This window comes from Calidris pugnax, unplaced genomic scaffold (genome assembly GCF_001431845.1).
Source record: "Calidris pugnax isolate Ruff unplaced genomic scaffold, ASM143184v1 scaffold5, whole genome shotgun sequence".
NCBI lineage: Eukaryota > Metazoa > Chordata > Aves > Charadriiformes > Scolopacidae > Calidris > Calidris pugnax.
In genome coordinates, this window is record NW_015090814.1 from 3135825 (window position 1) to 3160242 (window position 24418).

The following is a 24418-nucleotide window of genomic DNA, read 5'->3' on the forward strand; positions in this document are numbered from 1 at the left end:
CAGAGGGGCGGTGACCCGCCACACTCTTTGGTTGGTCGCACTGAGGGTTGATGAATCCCCCTCACAGTGACACGACAAAGCCGTGGTGTTTTAGTGAGGAGTTTATTAACTGTGAGCATCCGGGCTCTGGAAATTTTGGGGTTTTTTGGTGCTTTTTCAGGTAAGAATTGGAAAGGAAGGAAGGTGACGGGTAGAGGGACAGGCAGAGCTGACTCCAAATGCCAGTCACAGGGTGCTGAGAGCTGGGAAGTTTGGGTAAAACTTTGAAAAAATCTTTCTTAATGACACGATTACGTGACCGTATAATCTGTAAGTGCAATTACTAAACATAATATATGGTACATAGCGCTTTTTTTTCAAGCTCTTCCCTCCTTGCCACCCTCCCTGCAGTTCACGGGGATGGGAATTGCCATTTTGCCAGTTTTCCTGGTGTTATGCCCCATCCCTGGAGGGGTTCAAGGCCAGGCTGGATGGGGCTTGGAGCAACCTGCTCTGGTGGGAGGTGTCCCTGCCCAGGGCAGGGGGTTGGAACTGAGTGATCTTTAAGGTCCTTTCCAACCCAAACCATTCTATGATTCTATTTTAATACCATGGTGGCACAGAAGAGATGGACTCTGTTTACCTTCACATGCTGATTTTAAATTTTGTGCCCCATTTTCCTGAACAAATAGGAAGGGAGAGACTAAAAAGGAACACAGTAAGCATTACTTTAGATAATAGGCACACAGTACACAGCTAGATACAGTACATACCATACAGTACATACGCACACAGATGCTTTGAGTATCTTGAATACAGAAATGTGCATTATTAACTCTTTTGGGGTATAGATCCAATGAAAATCTCACATTCAAACTTGGCTTATTGTCTTGAGTATCTATATGCTTTATGTTGCCTGGTGTATCTGCTGAAGTTGAAGTCTACCCAGCTTCAGAGTTGCTTTTGTGAAAACTTCCAGTTTAAAAGGGAAAAAAAAAGTTACAAAAACGTAAAATCTTCTGGAAAGTAAAAAAATATAAAATACATTTTTATGGGACATTTTCAGATGAGTTAGTTAGATGAGTTAGTAGACGAGTTAGCGTGCAATGACTAGAAATTATTTGATGGAATTTTGACACTTTCTCTATGTTACTTCTAGTAAGCATTTATCTCAGTCTCTCTGGACATACTATTTTATCTGGACATCTAGCAGCAGTGTGCTTAATGAAATTTCACTATGAATAATACAATGTGTTGAGATAGCAAATAGATCCAAGATTTAAAGATACAAGAGCTGAGAGATCTATGCTATCCAACTTTTTTTTTTTTTTTTAAAAAGTGTTTATGAAATATTCTGCTTTCCAAAAAGCATGAAAAATATGTTGGTTGCTCCTTATAGTTTTAGAGGCATGCGGTTTATCCTCGGGTGTTCAAATGTTTACGGCGTGGTCTGACATTCCCTTTTGCTGTGTGTGTGCACAATCCCCATGGAGCAGCATCTCTGAGCTTAGTTTTGACTCAGCTACTTGTACTAATTGCAAGGGTCTAGAATGCACAAAGTGCATTCAGACACGTGGCTAAACTGAAAATAGATTATTTTGTTTTGAATGGAAGTGGTTTTATGGTGGCAGGTTTGACCTCGGTGCGTTTGTGCCGTCGTGTGAAGCCAGTTGGAAGTTAATGGTTGGCTGTGAGTTTAGTGCTGGCACCTTCGAGATGGTTCCCTGTGTGACTGGGGGGCTGCTGGAGCTCTTTTTTTCACAAAGAAGTGTATTGTTTGTTTATTTCTGGGGGGATTAGTCACGGTTGCTTCACTTCATACAGTAGATGAGAAAATGGATTAATGTTCAGTAAGATATTTGCTTACATACTGGTGTAATTTCTGAACTTAGCAGTGGATGCATCACATTCAAATTGCCACTCTTCTGCTTAGAATATTTTAAATTATATTTTTTTCTTTGGGTATAATATGCCCTTTGCTTATCTCATAAAGTTTGCACTCATGCATGTTTTAAGAAGATCAACTCAAGCAAAAGGATATAAGATGTAAAATGTCTAGCTATTTTCTGGGAGGCTTTTGGCTGCTTTTCCTGGCTGTTTTGCTGGATTCAAGGTGGCATTATTCATCTTTGCATTCTCCAAGGCCTGGAGTTGTGAGCTTTCTTCGCATGAATTGAGTTGTCTGTGTAGTTTCAACCTTAACTGCTTTGTCTCTGTTTTTTAATTGATTATATTCCTCTTTCTAGCAATCTGATAGGAGTGCCACTCTTCTGCTTAGAATATTTTAAATTATATTTTTTTCTTTGGGTATAATATGCCCTTTGCTTATCTCATAAAGTTTGCACTCATGCATGTTTTAAGAAGATCAACTCAAGCAAAAGGATATAAGATGTAAAATGTCTAGCTATTTTCTGGGAGGCTTTTGGCTGCTTTTCCTGGCTGTTTTGCTGGATTCAAGGTGGCATTATTCATCTTTGCATTCTCCAAGGCCTGGAGTTGTGAGCTTTCTTCGCATGAATTGAGTTGTCTGTGTAGTTTCAACCTTAACTGCTTTGTCTCTGTTTTTTAATTGATTATATTCCTCTTTCTAGCAATCTGATAGGAGTGCAGAATGCTACGATATTCATTGTGTGCCTTGTAGGAGATAGAAAATACACTGCAAATACTCCTTTCCTTACACCACCTCTCAGGACAGGCTCGGTACCGTTCCAACACAGTGATTTGGAAACAGTTCAAGAGTTTGTAAATGTTTTTGTAAATAGCAGTAAGAAATACAGATGTTGCAGTCAATGAGCTTTTGGAAAGGCTTCTCATTTATGTGCAGTGATTTTCCTCTTGGTGGCTGTGCACCCCTGGGTAGGTGATGAAACCAACTTTTAAATTCTTTAGTATGAAAAGTTGTTTCACCCATTCAGAATGGGGGATTTTTTTGTTATTCTTATGTAACCTGATATGCTATTTATCGGTGCCTGGAAACTTACCCTCTTTTAGATTTCTTTTATCCTTTATCAGTGTGCAAAACTAATGAGATTAAAGATTTAGGACAAATCAGATGGGGGAATTTATTTTTGGAATAGATTGTCCTGTATTACCGCTAGGAGTTGTAAATAGGTTGTCCTAGTTGTGCCTCCTTTGTAACAATATTATAATTTTATATTAGGAATCAAAAATGGTATTAATGCAAGAGAAAAAGTTTAAAGGAATACATTTTAATGAATACATCAAGCAGATGTATTCCTTAAGTTAGCATGCAATGACTAGAAATTATTTGATGGAATTTTGACACTTTCTCTCTTTATGTTACTTCTAGTAAGCATTTATCTCAGTCTCTCTGGACATACTATTTTATGTTTGCCTATTTAGTCTCCTATTCTGTTGGTCTTTGAAGTGGCTTTGTGTTGTTTTTTGGCTTTTTTTAAAATTCTTTGATCCTCTTCCCAAAAGTGTTATCTAATATACTTTTGTCGTTGGCCTGTTGTTTACTTCATACATTTTCAGGCTTTAGAAAGATACTGAATCAGCCTCAGTCAAATTGCTGTACAATCTGAGTGTAGGTACCAGGCGTGATGGGATTGCTTAGGAACCTGCATAAGCAATCTATTGCTGAAGTTGTGTGGGTAGAGTTTGAGGGATTTGAGGGTCCTCATTTTCTTCTCAGTTTCATGCTTCCTTTAAGTGTGGAATATAACATATGGGGTTTATTTATCTGTAGGCTTGATTTCACAAAACTTCTCCTCTGGTGGAGCTGGTGAACATGCTGAGTGGGGATTAGGATGTCGTATGCAGTCATTCCTTTTGGTTTTGTCTTTTATCTTTTCCATGGCTGTATGCAGCTTCGCAGTGTTTTTAGTTCTGATAAGACTAGCCTAACAAAGAATATTCAAAATTTGAGTGTGTGCCTTAAACCTCACAATAAAAATTAAAGTGAATCAAATTCATGACAACGGAACTGTACAGAAGTTATCTGCATCCATACACAGTAAACAAGATGCTAAAAATTTTGCTCTGAAGGGCTGTCAGTTAAATAGGTACACAACTAATGAAAGAGAGATAATCAGCTGTTCCTCAGTACATGTTTTCTTACAGATGAGTGGCTTGTCTGATTGCTTGTCGGGGCTGTCTGATATTCATGATCTTACACTTACTGCAGAATTTTAGCTGTTCTTATTGCCTCTGCTATTTTATTGGTACAGGAGGTAATGATAACGCTGTTGGCTCCAACTGCAGACACACTATGCATAGATTTTACGTTTTGTAGGGGTTTTGTTGGGGTTTTTTTGGTCTTGTTTTGTTTTTGAGTAAGCTTGATGATTTTTAAGACTCCTCATGATAGTAAGTTAAGCATGGACTTGATTGTATGATTTCGTCCTTCTTTTAGAGTATCCATGTATTTTATACTTTTTGTATCTTTTTGTCTAACGATTTTTTTATCCTGTTTATTTTTTTATGTTGTCTAATTTTGATTTTATAATTAACTAACAATAAGCTTGTGCTAGTGCGTAGTGATGGGCCATTGGTAGACTTGCAGTTAGAAAAAAACCCATAACCCAGAACACTTTAACTAAGTTAGAAAAAAAGATTAGAGAAATATCTTCAGTATTATAATCTGGAATCTTTTAATTTTATCTCTGGTAAAACATCAAGTCATCTCCTCCATAGGTGGGTTTCCTGAGTCAGATGTTTTGTTGACCCAGGAAACATCTTGTAGTTCACAGGCTCGGTACCGTTCCAACACAGTGATTTGGAAACAGTTCAAGAGTTTGTAAATGTTTTTGTAAATAGCAGTAAGAAATACAGATGTTGCAGTCAATGAGCTTTTGGAAAGGCTTCTCATTTATGTGCAGTGATTTTCCTCTTGGTGGCTGTGCACCCCTGGGTAGGTGATGAAACCAACTTTTAAATTCTTTAGTATGAAAAGTTGTTTCACCCATTCAGAATGGGGGATTTTTTTGTTATTCTTATGTAACCTGATATGCTATTTATCGGTGCCTGGAAACTTACCCTCTTTTAGATTTCTTTTATCCTTTATCAGTGTGCAAAACTAATGAGATTAAAGATTTAGGACAAATCAGATGGGGGAATTTATTTTTGGAATAGATTGTCCTGTATTACCGCTAGGAGTTGTAAATAGGTTGTCCTAGTTGTGCCTCCTTTGTAACAATATTATAATTTTATATTAGGAATCAAAAATGGTATTAATGCAAGAGAAAAAGTTTAAAGGAATACATTTTAATGAATACATCAAGCAGATGTATTCCTTAAGTTAGCATGCAATGACTAGAAATTATTTGATGGAATTTTGACACTTTCTCTCTTTATGTTACTTCTAGTAAGCATTTATCTCAGTCTCTCTGGACATACTATTTTATGTTTGCCTATTTAGTCTCCTATTCTGTTGGTCTTTGAAGTGGCTTTGTGTTGTTTTTTGGCTTTTTTTAAAATTCTTTGATCCTCTTCCCAAAAGTGTTATCTAATATACTTTTGTCGTTGGCCTGTTGTTTACTTCATACATTTTCAGGCTTTAGAAAGATACTGAATCAGCCTCAGTCAAATTGCTGTACAATCTGAGTGTAGGTACCAGGCGTGATGGGATTGCTTAGGAACCTGCATAAGCAATCTATTGCTGAAGTTGTGTGGGTAGAGTTTGAGGGATTTGAGGGTCCTCATTTTCTTCTCAGTTTCATGCTTCCTTTAAGTGTGGAATATAACATATGGGGTTTATTTATCTGTAGGCTTGATTTCACAAAACTTCTCCTCTGGTGGAGCTGGTGAACATGCTGAGTGGGGATTAGGATGTCGTATGCAGTCATTCCTTTTGGTTTTGTCTTTTATCTTTTCCATGGCTGTATGCAGCTTCGCAGTGTTTTTAGTTCTGATAAGACTAGCCTAACAAAGAATATTCAAAATTTGAGTGTGTGCCTTAAACCTCACAATAAAAATTAAAGTGAATCAAATTCATGACAACAGAACTGTACAGAAGTTATCTCGGAGCAGCACTATACAGTAAACAAGATGCTAAAAATTCTGCTCTGAAGGGCTGTCAGTTAAATAGATACACAACTAATGAAAGAGAGATAATCAGCTGTTCCTCAGTACATGTTTTCTTACAGATGAGTGGCTTGTCTGATTGCGCGTCGGGGCTGTCTGATATTCATGATCTTACACTTACTGCAGAATTTTAGCTGTTCTTATTGCCTCTGCTATTTTATTGGTACAGGAGGTAATGATAACGCTGTTGGCTCCAACTGCAGACACACTATGCATAGATTTTACGTTTTGTACTGTTGTTTACTTCATACATTTTCAGGCTTTAGAAAGATACTGAATCAGCCTCAGTCAAATTGCTGTACAATCTGAGTGTAGGTACCAGGCGTGATGGGATTGCTTAGGAACCTGCATAAGCAATCTATTGCTGAAGTTGTGTGGGTAGAGTTTGAGGGATTTGAGGGTCCTCATTTTCTTCTCAGTTTCATGCTTCCTTTAAGTGTGGAATATAACATATGGGGTTTATTTATCTGTAGGCTTGATTTCACCAAACTTCTCCTCTGGTGGAGCTGGTGAAAATGCTGAGTGGGGATTAGGATGTTGAAGGCAGTCATTCCTTTTGGTTTTGTCGTTTTTCTTTCCATGGTTACTTAGTGTGCAGCTTCACAGTGTTTTCAGTTCTGATAAGACTATCCTAACAAAGAATATTCAAAATTTGAGTGTGTGCCTTAAACCTCACAATAAAAATTAAAGTGAATCAAATTCATGACAACGGAACTGTACAGAAGTTATCTGCATCCATACACAGTAAACAAGATGCTAAAAATTTTGCTCTGAAGGGCTGTCAGTTAAATAGGTACACAACTAATGAAAGAGAGATAATCAGCTGTTCCTCAGTACATGTTTTCTTACAGATGAGTGGCTTGTCTGATTGCTTGTCGGGGCTGTCTGATATTCATGATCTTACACTTACTGCAGAATTTTAGCTGTTCTTATTGCCTCTGCTATTTTATTGGTACAGGAGGTAATGATAACGCTGTTGGCTCCAACTGCAGACACACTATGCATAGATTTTACGTTTTGTAGGGGTTTTGTTGGGGTTTTTTTGGTCTTGTTTTGTTTTTGAGTAAGCTTGATGATTTTTAAGACTCCTCATGATAGTAAGTTAAGCATGGACTTGATTGTATGATTTCGTCCTTCTTTTAGAGTATCCATGTATTTTATACTTTTTGTATCTTTTTGTCTAACGATTTTTTTATCCTGTTTATTTTTTTATGTTGTCTAATTTTGATTTTATAATTAACTAACAATAAGCTTGTGCTAGTGCGTAGTGATGGGCCATTGGTAGACTTGCAGTTAGAAAAAAACCCATAACCCAGAACACTTTAACTAAGTTAGAAAAAAAGATTAGAGAAATATCTTCAGTATTATAATCTGGAATCTTTTAATTTTATCTCTGGTAAAACATCAAGTCATCTCCTCCATAGGTGGGTTTCCTGAGTCAGATGTTTTGTTGACCCAGGAAACATCTTGTAGTTCTGAGGGAGAAACTTGAATATTACTTAACTATTGTCTTAAGCAACTGTAATTAAGCTTTAAAATTTTGAGGTTCTGATATAGAGGCAATGTCCTATGTCTTTTCTATCACCTTAGAAATGATGGCAGATGATTTAGACAAATCTATTGAAGATCAGAAGGCCAAGTTGGCACGAGATAAGGCAGAACTTGAGAATGACCCACCTTACATGGAAATGAGGGTAAGAGCATTAAATAGCTTTCCTGAATTTAAACACTTCTGTTGCTGGGGTCTTGATTTAAGCATGTTTTTTCTCTGCTCTTAAAAGTCTATTTGTTGTTAAAGTGTATATTAAAGATGTATCTATTAAAAGTAATTTTTAACTTAAATACTTTGTATCTATGTAGATTTTTAAAAACTTGTTTGCCTCCAGGCACACACAGTAACATCTGTGTTTTACAAGTGGGAAAGCTCCTGTAAATGGTTATCCTTGTTTTTTCCCCCATCCCAAGGGAAGGTGACCAGCAAGGATCTGTGCTCTACCCATGCCAGAGCTTTGCTGTTGGGGTGGGGATGGAAGGTATAAATAACATCATTTTGGTTACAGAAACTAGAAAATATAAAAGGCAAATTACTTAATCAAGTCAATTAAACAAAATCTGTTCTTATTGCAATTTTCCTATTAGAAATTTTAGTACCTAATTCTAAAGCTATAAAGTGTTCATAATTTGCAGATCACCATTGTTTGATAGTGCCAGTACCTGCCAAAAAGCTGTATTTAAATAATTAAAGCCAGCTAAGTGTTACGGTAATTAAATAGAGTTCTCGGTTTTGATTTGTCAGTTGTTTGACTTACAAAGCCTCAAACAGTTTCAGCTTTTAATGGCAATTATAATATTGAGTTTTCACTCCCTTTTTTGTTTCATCAGAGCTTTACGAGAATTCATCTTTTCCCTTCTGTGGGTAATATAAGCATTTTTACCTAGTTATAATAATTCTCTCCAGAAAGTTGTATAAATTCACTCCAGAAAGGTAATTCTTGGGGACCTGTGAGGAGTCGTTTTTTCTTTATTTTTAGCTCTTCTGCTCAGAGCAAGTTTAGAGAGAAGGAGAATTATTTCAGCCTATAGTTCAATAAAGTCCTAAGGTGTGTGGTGAAAGTGGAGTAGTTTTAAACTTGTCCTTTCATAGTTTCAAGCAGGGTGCAGTATGTCAAAACTGCCCCTGTAAAAAAAAATGAGAGGATATGTTTAAACTGTGAAGCAATTGTGGATTGTGACATTGTTTATGACATAAAGCACAATATATAAGCCAACATATTTAATTACATGAAATATATTTAATATATTGAAATATATTGAACTAATAGTTCCTGTGTTGTAGAGGAGAACTACTTTTTTGGTACTGTAAGTGAAATGTATAACTTGCTTAATGTGTTAATTCAGCATCACTTTCAATCTCCTCCAGTGCTAATAATTATGTTAATAATGTTATTCTTTTATGTGATATTTCTTTTACCTTGTGATGCAGCAAAGTGTTTTGTTTTGTTTTCAGAATAAGGAATCAGAGAAGCTTTCTGAGACTAGCAAAATGTTAATCTCCATGGCTAAAGAAAATATACCCCCAAATAGTCAACAGAACTATCCTTCAGGTATAGTGCATTTTTTTTATATGTCTTCTAGATTTAAGTAACATCTAGTTATCTTTGAGAATTTGTGGAAGGGAATTGCTGCTTTGTAATTTGTAGTTGTAAGATGAGCATTGTAATTCAAGTGTGTACCAATTCTTCAGCCTTCTGAACATCATGGGATTGTGTGAAATTTTTCTGTAGTTATGTTGGGTTTTTTTGAGTAAGGAAAATACGCACTTTCTTTTTCTTTTAAAGGTACTTCCATTAAAAAAAAAACAAACCAAAACCAAACACAAAAGAAAATATGCACTTTCTTTTTCTTGTAAAGGTACTTCCATTAAAAAAAACCACAACAAAACCAAACACAAAACAAACAACCAAACAAAAACAGACCAAAAAGCTGCTTGGTAAAAGATGTGTCCTTTCCTGTTGTATTTGGGTGGAGCAGAAGCTTTGGAAGTCCATCTTTCATCTGGACTTTGCTGCAAAAGGATACGTTTTGGCAGGGAGAAAAGGATGCCTTTTCTTTCAGCCTATGAGCTTAAGAGTCCTAGTCCAACTTGGCTAAAATGCACATAGTTTAAACTAATTGTTCTTTTAAATGCTAAGTGTCGTTTAAACATTTAGGCATAGATTACAAAACTGATCGTATTGCTTATGTAATTTTGTTATAATATAGTCATTTAGTTTTGGTTGGAAACTGAATGAAGTTAAATGGATAGATTTGTTTTGCTGTGGCTATCGTTTTTAATCACCGTTTTCTTCAAAAATATTTATTGTCCTATTTTCTCCTTTTCTCTGGGTGTTGTGATTTCTGTTTGAAAACCTATGATAGTGTTCCTTTCTCCCTTTGACTGCTTCTGTTACGTGCCACCTGTCCTTCCTTGCCCTATCATCTCCTTTCTGTAGGCACTGCTGGTGAAGCTCAGGTTGGTGACCAGAAAAGTGCACGTCTTAAATTAAAAAATGGAGCCTGAGCTTGTGAATCTGGGGTTCTGAACTGATCTTAGCTGCATAAATAAAAACATATTTTTAATAAGGTTGTTGTATAAGTAAAACTTCCAGCCATCAGCAAGGCAAGCTCCTCTAAAACCTTTACAGGAAAACTTCACTAAAAATTATCTGAAATTATAATTGAATATTTCTTGGTGCCAGGAGTCATCGTGGTTAAACTTGGTTAGAGGACAGCACTTGAATAACTATCTACCTCACATTTTTTGTCAGTTTTATTATGATCAGCTGATTAGTCCTGGTGTTGATTTAATAAAAAAAACAAGTTGTCATCATGATTGTTTGTGATTAACAGAATGTGAAATGGCAAATAAATACAGCAAATACAGAATAAACAAAAGCAGAAAACCAATGAAGAAGAAAGTATATCTCTTATTCTGGTGGAAGAATTCAGACAAATTGTGCATGACATTAGGATGAACATGTATCAACTGGAGTATTTTTGCCCTGCTATGCTCTCCTAAATTAAGTTTTTGAAGCAGGTAGTTTTTAAATATCTCCTAAATCACTACCCATAATAGTTATATCAGTTTATTTCTGGTGGCTGAAATAAGATCTTCTGTAATAAAATTAACTTTAAACCCTCTTTTGTTTGAATACTTCACATATTTGGATGAAAGCACTTGATTCTCACTATTTTTTTTCTGTACTGAATTTTGGTGTTTTCTCTGAAGTTACTGAATGATTCTTCACCCTGCCATGTTAGATGCTTTTGATTTTTTTTTTTTTGGTTTCCTATAGTTAATCCAACAATAATTTCATCTGAAAATAAAAGGCAAATGCCTGAAACAAACCATTTCCTCTTCTGTGTTCTGTTCCTCTTTACGCTTACCCCTTTTTTGAGGGTTGAAATGGTATGTTGTGCTTTAACTGAATTCACCCTTACCTTATGGAGAAAAGTAACTTGTAGGTTGGAGAAGAAGCTCCCACGCAGAACTCTGCAGGCTGTTTCAAATTAGCATAACACATATATATAATTGGGTATTGTCCTTTGGTTCTACAGAACAGCAGGCTGACTCCTCTTTTGGCTCGTGAGGATAAGTTCTGACTTAGCTGAAACTATCCCAAGCCAGCTAAGTGTATTTTTACTATGTATATTTCAACCTTTCATCTGCTTCAGTAGCAGAGAGATTCCCAAGTTAGTAATTTTCAGCATTAATATAATGTCATTTTTATTGCTCAGTCACTGATTAATGCCCTAAACATTTAAAATCTAGGAGTCAAACAACATACCCTGCAATAAATTGGGACTGATACAAGAGTAAGTCTTGAATAACCCTCTCTTACTCCTTGCTCCTCATTTTTCATAGACCACAAGATGTAGAAATGCTTTCAGAGAAACAATAGGAAATATAAAAGGCAAACAGTTGCAATCTGTGTCTCTGGTTGTGTGGTTTTGTGGGACTCACTGGCTCTTTGTGGAGAGGGGTGAAAGTGGCTGCAGAGGTGGGTTTCTGGGGCACAGGATATTTCTTATAAAGTAATTTAAAATACGTTTTGGGAACAAAAACCACCTTGCCTAGCATTATGTTTTAAGAGTGCAGCTGTTATAAGACTTGACAGTAATCTTAGGAAAAGTACTAAATGTGTGTTTTGGGTCTACTACAATTCAGAATCACTGAGGTGGAAAATAAAAATGATTAATATTATCTTATGGTCAGATTTCTTCTAGTCGTGTGGAAGGCAACAGATTTTTCATGTGCTTTGGGCTAAACAAATGGCTTTTTGTTTTCTAGTTGCAGAGTATATTTTCTTTGTGTGAAAGTATATTTTCTTGTGTGATAAATGCAGCTTAAAATATCGGAGTAATTTAGAAACTAACATGTCAAAGGAGATTCTTTGGAACTTACATTGACAAACCCAATAGTATAAAACAACCTAAATATTATATGTGTTTGTCAAACTATTCAAATAAATTCAGTTTATGTTGCTTTTTTTTTTTTTTCTAGTGGGGAGAAAAAGCAAAAGAACTAGAGGAAAACTAACATCCAAAACCCAATCCATTTTCCTAAAATACTTTCTGCCCAACTACTCATGGAAGGTGTTTTTTATTTGAGTGGTTTTGTAATTGGTGGTTGCATAGTTCTTATTTTTCATTCCTGCTGGCAAATAAAAATCCAGACGTAGCTTTTGCAGCGTGTGCTTTGTATTGATACAAAATAATAGAATAATAATATTTAACGGTGTTAAACTTTTAGGTGACTACGGCTTGAGTTTACCTCTTGGAGAAGAATATGAGCGAAAAAAACATAAACTCAAAGAGGAACTTCGACAAGATTATAGGCGATATCTCTCTCAGGTAAAGCTTCTTGTCTGGTTGCCTGAGTTTAGTGAGTCTTTTCAAATGACTCTCTCATTTTAATTGAATGAAAATTAATAAAATCTTTGAAAATCTTTATGAGAATGCATTACTTATCCATGATGGCTGATTTAGAAGACTCAAGTAAAAGTAATTTCAAAATTTCATCACTGGGAAGGGTTATATATTTTATTTTAGGCTTCTGCAGATCTCTCTCCATGAAACTACGTATTATGTAGGACATTTTATTCTGAATACTTCTACTTATCTCTACTTCTTTCGTAGTTTCTTCTTAAGAATTTAAAATATCATCTCTTACTTCCTTAAGTACTTAGGTATTCTGTGGTCTGTAATTCAGGTAAGAATATTTCTATAATTAATGTGACTCCATTTGACAGCTTGTTTTCAGGTTTAGCAGTAAAAGAACTGTGATGTTCTGATTAGCATGATTTATTAAATGTCACAAGAGTTTAAAATTTAAATGGTATGTATGAAATGTCATAATCTTGGGAATATTCTGTATCCCTTCTCAGTCAAACAGGAAAAAAATCAGGAACCATATAATTTCTGTTGTCTGAATATGCTAAGTATCAGTATCTTTAGTTCTTGTAATGAAAGAATGAATTGGCTTTAAGAAAAGAAGTCTTTTTTGTTAAGTCAAATATTTTTTGAATGAAAGACGCTTTTTGAATAGTATCTTTTCCCTGACTTTTAGGGTATTTCACAGGCAAAAAGAAAGGTAGGGTGCCTGCAATATAATTTTTTTTCCCTTCAAATTAGTCGCTTTTTGCTTTATTTGAAAGCTTTGTGCTCTTCGAATTTAAAAAAGAAATCATTACTTTTTTGTGCTTTGTGTGTTTGTGCATGCGGTAGTGATTAGTTGTGATTAGCAGCATTGTTTGCTTTGTGCAAAATGATTGCTTATATTTATTATTTGCCATTAATCAGATTTTAAAACACTTGATTTCCTTTTTTTTCCTTTGCAATTGCTGTTGTTGCTGTCTAATGCTGACTCTACAAAAGGTTTTCTTTTAGTAGACATTTGCATCAAGGCTTATCAGTTAGAGAAAAATTAACTCACAGATGTTAAGAGTTCAGATTTTTTTGTTTTTCTTGCTATACATATTTTATAAAGCTGGAACAAAATAGTAAACTCTGAAGTACTATAATATGTCATTGGAACCAGGGTCAGAGCTTTTTTCTTCCCTGTCACTGGGAAATCCCATCGATGGTGTTTAGGAAAGTGGTGGAAGCAGTTATTCAGCACCGAGTGGCCAGAATGCAAGAATACAAGTATTTTGAGGGAAAAAATAATACCGGAGGCACACCTTTGCAAGCTCTGTTCAATTACAGTAATTTTAAATTATTTATATCATTATACTGTGATGTATGTGTAATTTACCCAACACTGTCCACCCAGGTTGTTCAAATTTAGCAACTTCTGTAAAGGACCGGTAGGGAACGTGGCAGAAACACAGCTTTCTGTTTTTTTTCTGGGGCTTTGAATAACATACATATGATGGAAATTTACTATATTAACATAAACATGCACTACAATTCCTGAATAACAGTAATAGCAGCTTTAACCAAAATCATAGAATCATAGAATCGTCTAGGTTGGAAGAGACCCTTGGGATCATCGAGTCCAACCATCTATCCTACTCTACAATTATGTTTTTATAATTGTTGCTTCTTGTTTAATATTCAGGTTATTTTCAAAGTTAGAATATTTGTTAAAACTTAATGTTTAATATAATTTTTATATTAACTTCAAGTGTTTTTTTTCTCAATTGAACTTCAGTTTTACAAATTTAGGTTTACAAGGTGGAGGTTTTTTTTTGTAAAGCAGTAAAATGTCACCTATTTTTAATATACAGAAACTAACTTACAGAATCCTTGAAACAGCATAAGAGGGAAGAAGTGACAAACACTTTCAAACTTAAGCTTGAAGCTTGACAAAGCCCTTTACTTTCTGCATTCCTTGATTTCTGTTCATTCGTATGTTCCCAGAGCATCCTGCATTTTCAAAATGGGCACGTTGTCTTCAGTCTTTATTCCATTAAATTGAGCAGATTTCTCTCAGAAAATATAATTGCTAGCAACTATTTAGTAAGTAAGATTTGATATTTAAAAAATATACTTAATGATTTTCCTATATTTTTTTAATGTAGAAAAATTACCTGACTACTGGTGAAGTAGATCCATACACTCAGGGATTATCTCTTCCTATTGATGAGCGAAGGTCGGCCAAGGTAAATATCTGGAGGAAATTAAGTAAGTGGTGTATAACTTGAAAATGAACTTGGATGTCTAAATTGATGTGGAAAAATTATTTCCACTTAAGTTTTTTTTGTTTGGTTGGGTTTTTTTACAGTGTTTATAAATGGACATTTTTGGAGGTGGTCATTAGAATAATTTTCAGAAAAGTAAAGTCTTTAAATGTTGCTGCTGTTTGTAAATTTTTAATCCTAGGTTACATGTACTCTTAATGTGTAGATAATTAGATGTGTAATTCTACACAGATACTAATCTGAAGTTTGCTACTTCTCATTGACACCTGCAGGGCACTTCGTGTGTTCTAAAGCTCTAGTGGTTGTGCTTGGGTTTTGTTCAGCAATAAATATCGACCTAATAAAGAACATTGTTTTTTCTTATATGGATACTTTTAAAATTTATTACTCTTCTTACTGCAGCCTGGGGATAATTTTAAACATAGTTGCTTGTAGTTGTTTCTACGGTGATATTAGTTCCTGTCAGAACTAAAGGAATCACAGAATGATATGGGGTTGGAAGGGACCTCTGGAGATCATCCAGTCCAACCCCCTGCCAGAGCAGGTCCACCCAGAGCAGGTTGCACAGGAACGTGTCCAGGTGGAGTATGAATGTCTCCAGAGAAGGAGACTCCACCACCTCTCTGGGCAGCCTCTGCCAGGGCTCTGCCACCCTCACAGGAAAGAAGTTCCTCCTCATGTTTAGGTGGAACTTCCAATGTTCAAGTTTGGGCCTGTTCCCTCTTGTCCTGTCCCTGGGCACCACTGAAAAAAGACTGGCCCCATCCTCCTGACCCCAAACCTTTCAGTATTTATAGGGGTTGATCAGATCCCCCCTCAGCCTGCTCTTCTCCAGACTAAACAGACCCAAGTCCCTCAGCCTCTCCTCATCAGCGAGATGCTCCAGGCCCTTCATCATCTTTGTAGCCTCTGCTGTCCCCTCTCCAGTAGTTCCCTGTCCTTCTGGAACTGGGGAGCCCAGAACGGGACACAGCTTTCTGCTGCACACAATTTGTTTTGATGTCTTTGTGTACACTTAATCTACGTGCATATCCTCATGTCATCTTTTTTTTTTTTTTCTTCTGCTGCACACAATTTGCTTTGATGTCTTTGTGTACACTTAACCTATCTGCTTATCCTCATGTCATCCTTTTTTTTTTTTTCCTAACAGCTAAATCCAGAAATCTAAATAAAGGTTGATCTGGTATTTCATGTATTGCCTGTTGTTAATATAGGAATATTCCCAATTTCCAGTCTTCCCTTGAGAGTACAGTTAGTAATGTGTTTTGTGCAAGGAGTACACGTTCTCTCTCTGTGTTTAGCCCCTTTGATCTCCCTGAGGTTTCTTATCAAGTTTTTGGTCTTGCTTTTCATGTGTTGGAGAAAGAGACCATCCATAACAATCTCTGTGCTACTGGAGGTTCCTGGAGGTTAGAATATGAAGATGCAACAAGCATGTGTGGATTTTCTAAGCCTCTCACTCATTCTCTGATGCAGAGGGTAATTCTGTGAAAGCCTAAATCGGTCTTACAGGAGTTACCTCTCCTCCCATCCTCACACTGTTGGCCTTATATTCCCAGTTCCTTTCTTCTTGTTGCTTGCAAATCAATCCAGGAAGTTGAATCAGCAGAAACATTGTAATTTAGGAAATATTTTTGCTGACTCAGCAAACACTACTGGTTGGTTGGTAGGATCAGTCAAACCCCTGTGGAGATGCAAGGCAGAAAGAGAAGCTGTTGCTGGAGGAGGACTGTGTTGTTGCCCTCCTGGGGGTTGTATTTGGGTTTGGTTTTTTAAGCTAAATTTCCTTTCAGTTGCATTGCTGCTCTGTGTATGGAGCCACACTGTCACCTTGGTCTTAGCCTTGCTGTGCCCTTGCCTGAGAGAGTTGGGGTGCTTCAGCCTGGAGAAGAAAAGGCTCCGGGGAGACCTTAGAGCCCCTTCCAGTCCCTCAAGGGGCTACAGGAGAGATGGGGAAGGACTCTGTCAGGAAGTGTAGCAATATGGGGTAATGGTTTTAATTGAAAGAGGGGAGGTTTAGGTTGGATATTAGGAAGAAATTCTTTGCTGTGAGGGTGGTGAGACACTGGAAGAGGTTGCCCAGAGAAGCTGTGGCTGCCCCATCCCTGGAGGGGTTCAAGGCCAGGCTGGATGGGGCTTGGAGCAACCTGGTCTGGTGGGAGGTGTCCCTGCCCAGGGCAGGGGGTTGGAACTGGATGAGCTTTAAAGGTACCTTCCAACCCTAACCATTCTATGATTTTAATTATGTTTTCTGCCTCTCTTGTGCTGGCAATAAAGTTTGGCCACATGAGGAGCCAGGTGAGAACTCAAATAAGTGAAAATGGCTTGTTATGAAAAACCCCCAAACTCCAAATTATACTGGTGTTTAAAAAAAGGGAGCAAGAATGAAATGCTCAGGAAGGGGAAAGGACTTGTTCTTAGTGACAGTGTGCATTTGTGCTGAGTTCATGTTAGCTTCAAGTTCTTGTGAACTTTGTGTTCACCCTTGCAAGTCTGCATGCTCAAACAGTGAAAGAGAAAGTGTCTTTGATAAATTTTGTGGAAATTAAAGACGTATCTGCACTGGGAACATGCGTGATCATTGCTGGTTTTCTATCATAGCAACTCAACATTGGTTGAGATTTTCTGTATGAATGCATTGTATCCTTTTTACCCATTTATTTATCGCTACTGTAGAACCCAAAAGCAGCCAGAAGATGTCACCCTGTGCCCTGCTAAAGGGCCAGCCTCTGGGCAGACAATGATGAGAGGTTAACATTTGCATTTTGTTTTCCTCTCTTAGGTAAAATGTGCAGTCACACAGCATATTGAATTTTCTGCTGAGTGTTTTGCCACCTGCTAATGACAATGCTCGTTTCTCAGCTTTGGAAAATACCCCTCGGGCAGCTTCCGTAGCTGTCTGCAGATTTTATATTATCACTGTCAGAAAACCTATAGACACAAATTCTGGAAAAAAAAAAACAGTTTGGGGGAGCACTGGTTTCATTTGCAACCCTCACTAAGCTGGTATTTCCATGGTGATTGAGATATAATTATTTTTGCTTGAAATTTGTTCATGGAAAAATAAATTTATATATAATGTACAGATTTTTTTAATACCTTTTGCTTTCTTCTTTGAAAGTACTGCAGTGGAGAAGAGCATGATTTGTAATATTGTAATATAATTATCTTTTTTCGTTTATGTGATGGTTGGAAGGGGGTAGCATAAGAGATGTCCCACGCTCTAAACATAATGTACTAATATCAAGAAATAATGCAAATTAGAGTTTACTTTGCCTGGAGACTTGTATTTCATATTATATTATTAGGCTGTTGATGTATAGCTCCTGCATTCTGTAAAAGGGGTGGCCAAAAAAGCTATCTCTTTGTGTAAAATACAGCCTGAACAAGCTGGTTATAAATATTGTCACCTTGCAGAAGCAGCTAGGATGAAATGGCTAGATCTTGTTTTTCTTAGTTTTCCTTGCATTCTTTGCACTTTTGACTCATTTTGTAGTCAGCTTAACTACCCATTTGAATTTGACAGCTCCAGTGATATCCTAAACTGTAAGCTATGATCCTGAAACACATATTGTCTACACATGTATTTGTTGTCCTGTTTTAATTATGAATGGGGCAAGTCACAACTAACCTGAACACACAGAAAACAATCATATATTTAAAAGCCATCTTTTAAAAGTCACCATTCTACGATACCGTGATTTGTAAATACATTCAGATTGGAAATTGGAAGGTGATTTCTAATTGTCAAAGGAGTGAGACTTTGGAACAATTTTGGAATAAATTTAGAAATTCCAACAATTTTGGAGTAAAAACCTAACTGGTTTTAAGATGGAACTTGATATCCAGTGGCATTCCTGGGGACTAGACTACATGCCCAAGGAGCTGACTTCAGCTGATTTCAGATTAAGAGAAAGTACTATATTCAAGAATGAACAAAAACCTCAAAGCACTTCAAGCCCTATTTATTTGTACGTCACAAAGGGGGGGGGGGGGGGCTTGCATGTATTCATGTAATACCACAGTTCTCTGAAGTTAAAAGCTGCTCCTCAAAAATGCAAAATTATGATGCCCTTTTCAATGCCTGTTTCAGGAGAAACTACGGCTTGAAAGAAACAAGGAGTACAATCAGTATCTCAGGGACAAAGAAGAATGGAATGAAAGGCTAAGGAAATTAGGGAAGAAAAACACAGAGGTAATGCAGTTTTACTGAAGCTGATACGAAGAGGAACATAAATGATCTTGTTGATTGTTTGATCTTTGATGAAGACATACAAAGTAAGATAAAATAAGCAAAGAATGTCGTTCAGTTAGGCCATAGGTTTTTAATATATCTAGAAAGTCCTGGTTACAAGTCATACAATACAGTTCTTCATTCCTACTTTGGTCCTGTCTATCTGGTAGAAGGATGATTTCATTCTGCTCTGTGTCTGAAGCAAGTCCCTGGATTGTTCTGGGTGATAAAGGTGGTGGCCAAAAAAAGCTGTCTATTTGTACAAAATGTTGAGCTCCACACAGTGTTCCTTAGCTTTAATTTGTTACTTGCTTTTTCTTTAGTCTTTGTCCAGTTCATGAGGAAGCAAGTGCTAGCTGTCAGATATGTGGTGCTGAGCAATTGTGACTAAAAAAATCCCAGTATTTAGTACTGAAAATGAGCCAGACACATGCAGAATTGAACTCAGATCTTAGCTGAGGTGTTTGATTTGTGTGACAGAAGGCAGCTGAGCACCACGAAGGTACTCCCTTGCTCCCCCAGTATTGTAAACATGTAAACATCCCTGTATTATCAACACTGTTTTTATCACAAATCTAAACCATGGCTCCATACAAGCTGCTGTGAAGAAATGTAACTCTCCACCAGCCAAAAGCAATACAACAGTCAAGAGGGCATTTTTAGGTCTCATTGTTGGTCTCTGTTGTGAGACCATTTTTTTTTTTGTAATCTGGAAGCAAAATACTCATCTGAGAGAGCTTCCGTACTGCTTGTAAACTGTGAAATCTTGTGTAGAATGGGTAAATTTTCTTTTTCAAATATTGTTGGTTTACCTTAGTGATGGACTGCAGTAATTCGGAACTCTCATTGAATGCAGGTTAGACTTCCACTTTTTTTAAAAATGGGAATTCCTTAGTGTACCATTCTGTGAGAGCTGGGTCGTTCTATGAAGGGACTTGTATTTGTACTCACAACAGCTGCAAGTTTATTGTCTTTCTTACAACAGTCGGGAAGTTCAAATGCCCATGTATTTCTAAGTTCTGTCCGAAAGACTGTTTTTTATCTGTCTGCAGAAAGGTTGTTGTCTTATGAGAAAGATCTTTTCTTCCCAGTGCATTGGAGTGTCATATAGTTGAAAACTCTTGTAATTTGTGGAGACAGCTGTAAGGCAGAATTCAGGCATCCTTTAGATGTTGGAATTTAATATCTGATTATTGCTGGCTTCTTCAAGGGTTGGAGCACTACACAAGAGCAACCCCTAGGAAATACGTGGCAAAAATGCAGCTTGTGTTTGTGTAACTGGCTCTATAAATCTCTGAAGAATTTTTCTATATGTTTAGGCATTTATAAGAACAAACAGGGGGAAAAACCGGTGAGGATTTGTTGAGGTTCATAGAATCATAGAATCGTCTAGGGTGGAAGAGACCCTTGGGATCATTGAGTCCAACCATCTCCCCTACTCTACAAAGTCCTCCCCTACACCATGTCCCTCAGCACTGCATCTAAACGGCCCTTAAACACAGCCAGGGATGGTGACTCCACCACCTCCCTGGGCAGCCTGTTCCAATGCCCGACCACTCTTTCGGTGAAAAATTCTTTCCTAATGTTCAATCTAAACCTACCCTTGTTGGTTCTTCCATCTCTGAGGGATATCTGACTTTGAGTGTGAGGCAAATGAATGGGTCTCGTGATTAGATCTCAGGAAGAAATTTTTTTACTATGAGGGTGGTGAAACACTGGAACAGAGAAGCTGTGGCTGCCCCATCCCTGGAGGGGTTCAAGGCCAGGCTGGATGGGGCTTGGAGCAACCTGGTGTGGTGGGAGGTGTCCCTGCCCAGGGCAGGGGGGTTGGAACTCGATGATCTTTGAGGTCCCTTCCAACCCAAACCATTCTATGATTCTATGATCAGTGTACGTGACCTCAAAAGTTTGATCCAACAGTTTAGATAATCATAGGATACATTTCAATTGCAAGGGACCCCTGGAAGTCACAGTCTCCTGCTCAGAGCAGGCCTAGCTTCACAGTCTGATCAAGTTGGTGAGGCTTTGTCCTGTTGAGTTTTGAAAGAATGGAGAATCCACTGTTTCACCAGGCAACCTGTTCCACTGCTTAACTGCTTGATTCAAACTTCTTTCCCTCTGTATCCCATTGGAATTTCCTTTGCTGCAACTTGTGACTGTTGGTTCTTTGAAAATCACGAAAACCACAGACTGCAGTCACTAGCTCCTCCTGTCCCCGTGCGTGGCCTCCTTAACCTTCTTTTTCCAGGCTGGACAAACCCAGCTCTGTCAGCTTCTCCTTGAGGAGCCTTAACCGTCTTGGTAGCCATTCTCTGAACTTTCTTCAGTTTGTCATTGTCCATCACTAGTTCCTCCTGTCCCTGTGTGTGGCCTCCTTAACCTTCTTTTTCCAGGCTGGACAAACCCAGCTCTGTCAGCTTCTCCTTGAGGAGCCTTAACCGTCTTGGTAGCCATTCTCTGAACTTTCTTCAGTTTGTCATTGTCCACGGGGAGGGGGGAAACTGGGCACACCAGAACCTGAATACTGGATGAATACCAAGCTGAGGAGAAGGATTGCTCCCCTTGACCTCCCGAGATGCTCTTGCTAACGCAGCCCTGGCTGTGGTTGGCTGTTATCACTGGAAGGGGATGCGCTGCTGGCTCATCTTCAACTAGTTACTGCTAATCCAGGCCTTTTTCTGTGAGACTGCTCTCTAGATGGTCGGTGCCCAGCCTGTGATGAGCTTTTTTGTCAGTGTATTTCTCCAGTTTGGCAAGACCCTTCAGAGTGGCAGCGGTACCCTCTAGAGTACGGATCCCTCTTCCCAGTTTGGTGTCATTTACATCTTTCATTTATTTTTCCGTGACATTTTGTAAAGTATGAGTTACTGAGATGAGTTACAGATGAAAGATTAGTGCGCAGAAATGCTACGGGATTTATCCAAAACCATGTTGTTTGCTAGAACTGTGTATTGAACACTGCTCCAGTGTGGCACAGGGTTGTTTTATATCAACTAAGCCATCCTTTCTCATAGAGACATCTCCTGTGGAGCAAAGAAATTGATTAAGAATCACAGAAATGGTCAGGTTAAAAGGTTGTGCCCATAGGTAGGAAGTATTACAAATTTGCTTGAATCGGGGTAGAATAAAGGTATCTAGTCTTTTGATGAGGTATATAGTTCAGTGCTTTTTTTGATTCTTTGCACTTCTGAATCTGAAGGTCAAATTGGAGTTGGTAAAAGGCCTGTCCAGGGTTTACAGCTGTTCTTCTGAAAATGTTAGATAAAAGAAAGAGTGCTTTTTTTTTCCTCAAGAAAAAAAAGAAATAAAATCCCAAGCTTTTAAGTGCTCCTTGAAGTATTTGTCTTGCTCACCTCCTACCTTTTCTGCAGTACCTGTTTAGGGATTGTTTGAAGAAATACAAACCCAGGGTTTTGCTCAACGTAATTTGTTTATATTCATATCTTTTAATATTTTTTTCCCATTAAACAGAATGAGATGGACAGGAATAAAAAACCTATTACTATCACCAGACTCCAGCCAGAGCTACGTACAGAAGTACAGCCCTATAATACCGGTGTAGAACCTCCCAAAAAGGATGCCTTTACTTCTACAGAAGATGAAGAGCTGCTAAATAAGAGATGGCTGGAGGAAGACAGATATCATAGGTTAGATGATGAGGTTGAATTAAGAAGTCGACTATTAAATAAAAGACTTGATGAAGATTTGGATGTTCCCAGTCGAAGGCATCGTGGATTTCCTAGCCAATCTGGAATTGCGATTAGGAAGCATCACAGACTTGATGAGGATCGTGATTTTGGTAGAAGATACTACAGAATGGACTATGATCCTGAGATAAATGAAGAAATGGACCCTAGATGTAGATGTGAAAGCGCTTATGACAGAAAAACTCCTCGGGTTTTTTATGCTGAAAGGTATTCTTAATTCCATTTCCTCCTTTATTTCTGTAGTTCTTGTTGACAGCCACGGTGTGCTCTCATTGAAAATTAGGTTTCACATGGGAAAGTAGGATTTTTGTGCTTACTTTAAAAAGGAACTTTGCAATAATTTTTAGAAAAATATTTAGTTGAAAATTAGACAGGTTTCACATGGGAAAGCAGGATTTTTGTGCTCGCTTTAAAAAACTTTGCAATAATTTTTAGAAAAATATTTAAAAATTGAAGCAGTACCTGGGACTATACATCGTCCATTAGAGAGCGTTTTATATATTATGGCAAAGCAAGGATACTAGAGAAATTTGCCCAGAAAAAGAAACCCACAGTACATTTTTTATGACGAGTATTTTATCAGAAAACATTAGTATTTGAGAGCAAAACCCTGCACTGGGAACCCAAAATTCCATGTATTTTCTTAGTCTGTTATAGCTGTAGCAAGTCAGGTTTTCAATTCAGATTCCAAAATTGGTTTGAGTTTCTATTTTTGGTGTGTGCCATTATGTAAATGCAAAAATATATTTTTTTAAAAAGTCTCTTTTTTTACTGCATGTCTTGCTAAATGGCAGACTTCAAAAATATGCATAATTGAACCAAGTCCTGACAGTGTTAATAGATGCTAATCTCAGTCATATCTACACAATTTGAAATAAATATTTAAGAAAACCCAACCCAAACCAAAGAAGGTGTTTTAGATAAATCATTCGGTAGGAAAACTGTTCAATATGAAATACTCTTTACGGTGTTAAATGATAAAACAGTTTGGTTACTTTGGCAGAAATTGTTAATTTTTCTGTTCTAGCTCACTCATTTAAAAGAAAAATATCAAACAATCATAACCTTCCCAATCACTCCCAGTTTGGCCACCTCCAGTTATTCCATTGCAAGAACCGGTTGCTCTCAAAACCTGATGGGCTGTGGTGTGAAATAGTACCAAATTTGAAACAGATGTGGTTTATACAGCTAAATTTGAATGAAATAAAGGAGCATAAAGCAGTAAAGTTTCTTGTAAATAAAATTTACAAAGGTGTTTGAAAGAGTGTTCAATTGTTCACTTTACAGACCTTGGGAACGTGAGTGTTGTGGATACTTTCTCTTTTTTTTTTTTTTTTTTCTTTTTTTCCTACCTTTGTGTTAAGCCCATTGCCAGAATTATTTTACTGCAGTAAAAAAGAAAACATCACTGTCTTTTTCCCTTGTTAGGTAAAATAACCTCTTCTTTATTCTAGAATTAACACTTCTAGAAAAAACAGAAGGCAAATTGTACCAGTCTCGACATCCTCTTTCATTGTTAAATGATCTTTTGAGTCATTGTTTACAGGGGTAATTTTCTGGATAGTACTGCAAATTATTAACTGGGAAAAACAAACCCTGAAATGCTCTTCTACTGCAAAAGCGTTTTCTAAATGGAATGAATTCATGCTGCTTTTCCAGTTTCAAATGCCAATGGAGTTAAAATAACTTCTCTACAAAAATAGCTTTTGATATTCTGATATTCTCTCTCAGCCTTTTTTTTTTTTTTTTAATCGTAAAGGAATTAA

The 24418-nt window shown here is 37.2% G+C and overlaps 1 protein-coding gene across 1 annotated transcript in view; it reads left to right on the forward strand.

The window, feature by feature from the left end:
* The first annotated feature begins 7619 nt into the window (after positions 1-7619).
* CSPP1 (centrosome and spindle pole associated protein 1) overlaps positions 7620-24418 on the forward strand; it is a 71818-nt gene continuing 55019 nt past the window's right edge. The window contains exons 1-7 of the mRNA XM_014939665.1: positions 7620-7721; positions 9035-9131; positions 12320-12420; positions 13136-13159; positions 14592-14672; positions 18805-18906; positions 22417-22859. Coding sequence (XP_014795151.1) covers positions 7620-7721; positions 9035-9131; positions 12320-12420; positions 13136-13159; positions 14592-14672; positions 18805-18906; positions 22417-22859 — 950 coding nt within the window. The remainder of the gene's footprint in view (positions 7722-9034; positions 9132-12319; positions 12421-13135; positions 13160-14591; positions 14673-18804; positions 18907-22416; positions 22860-24418) is intronic.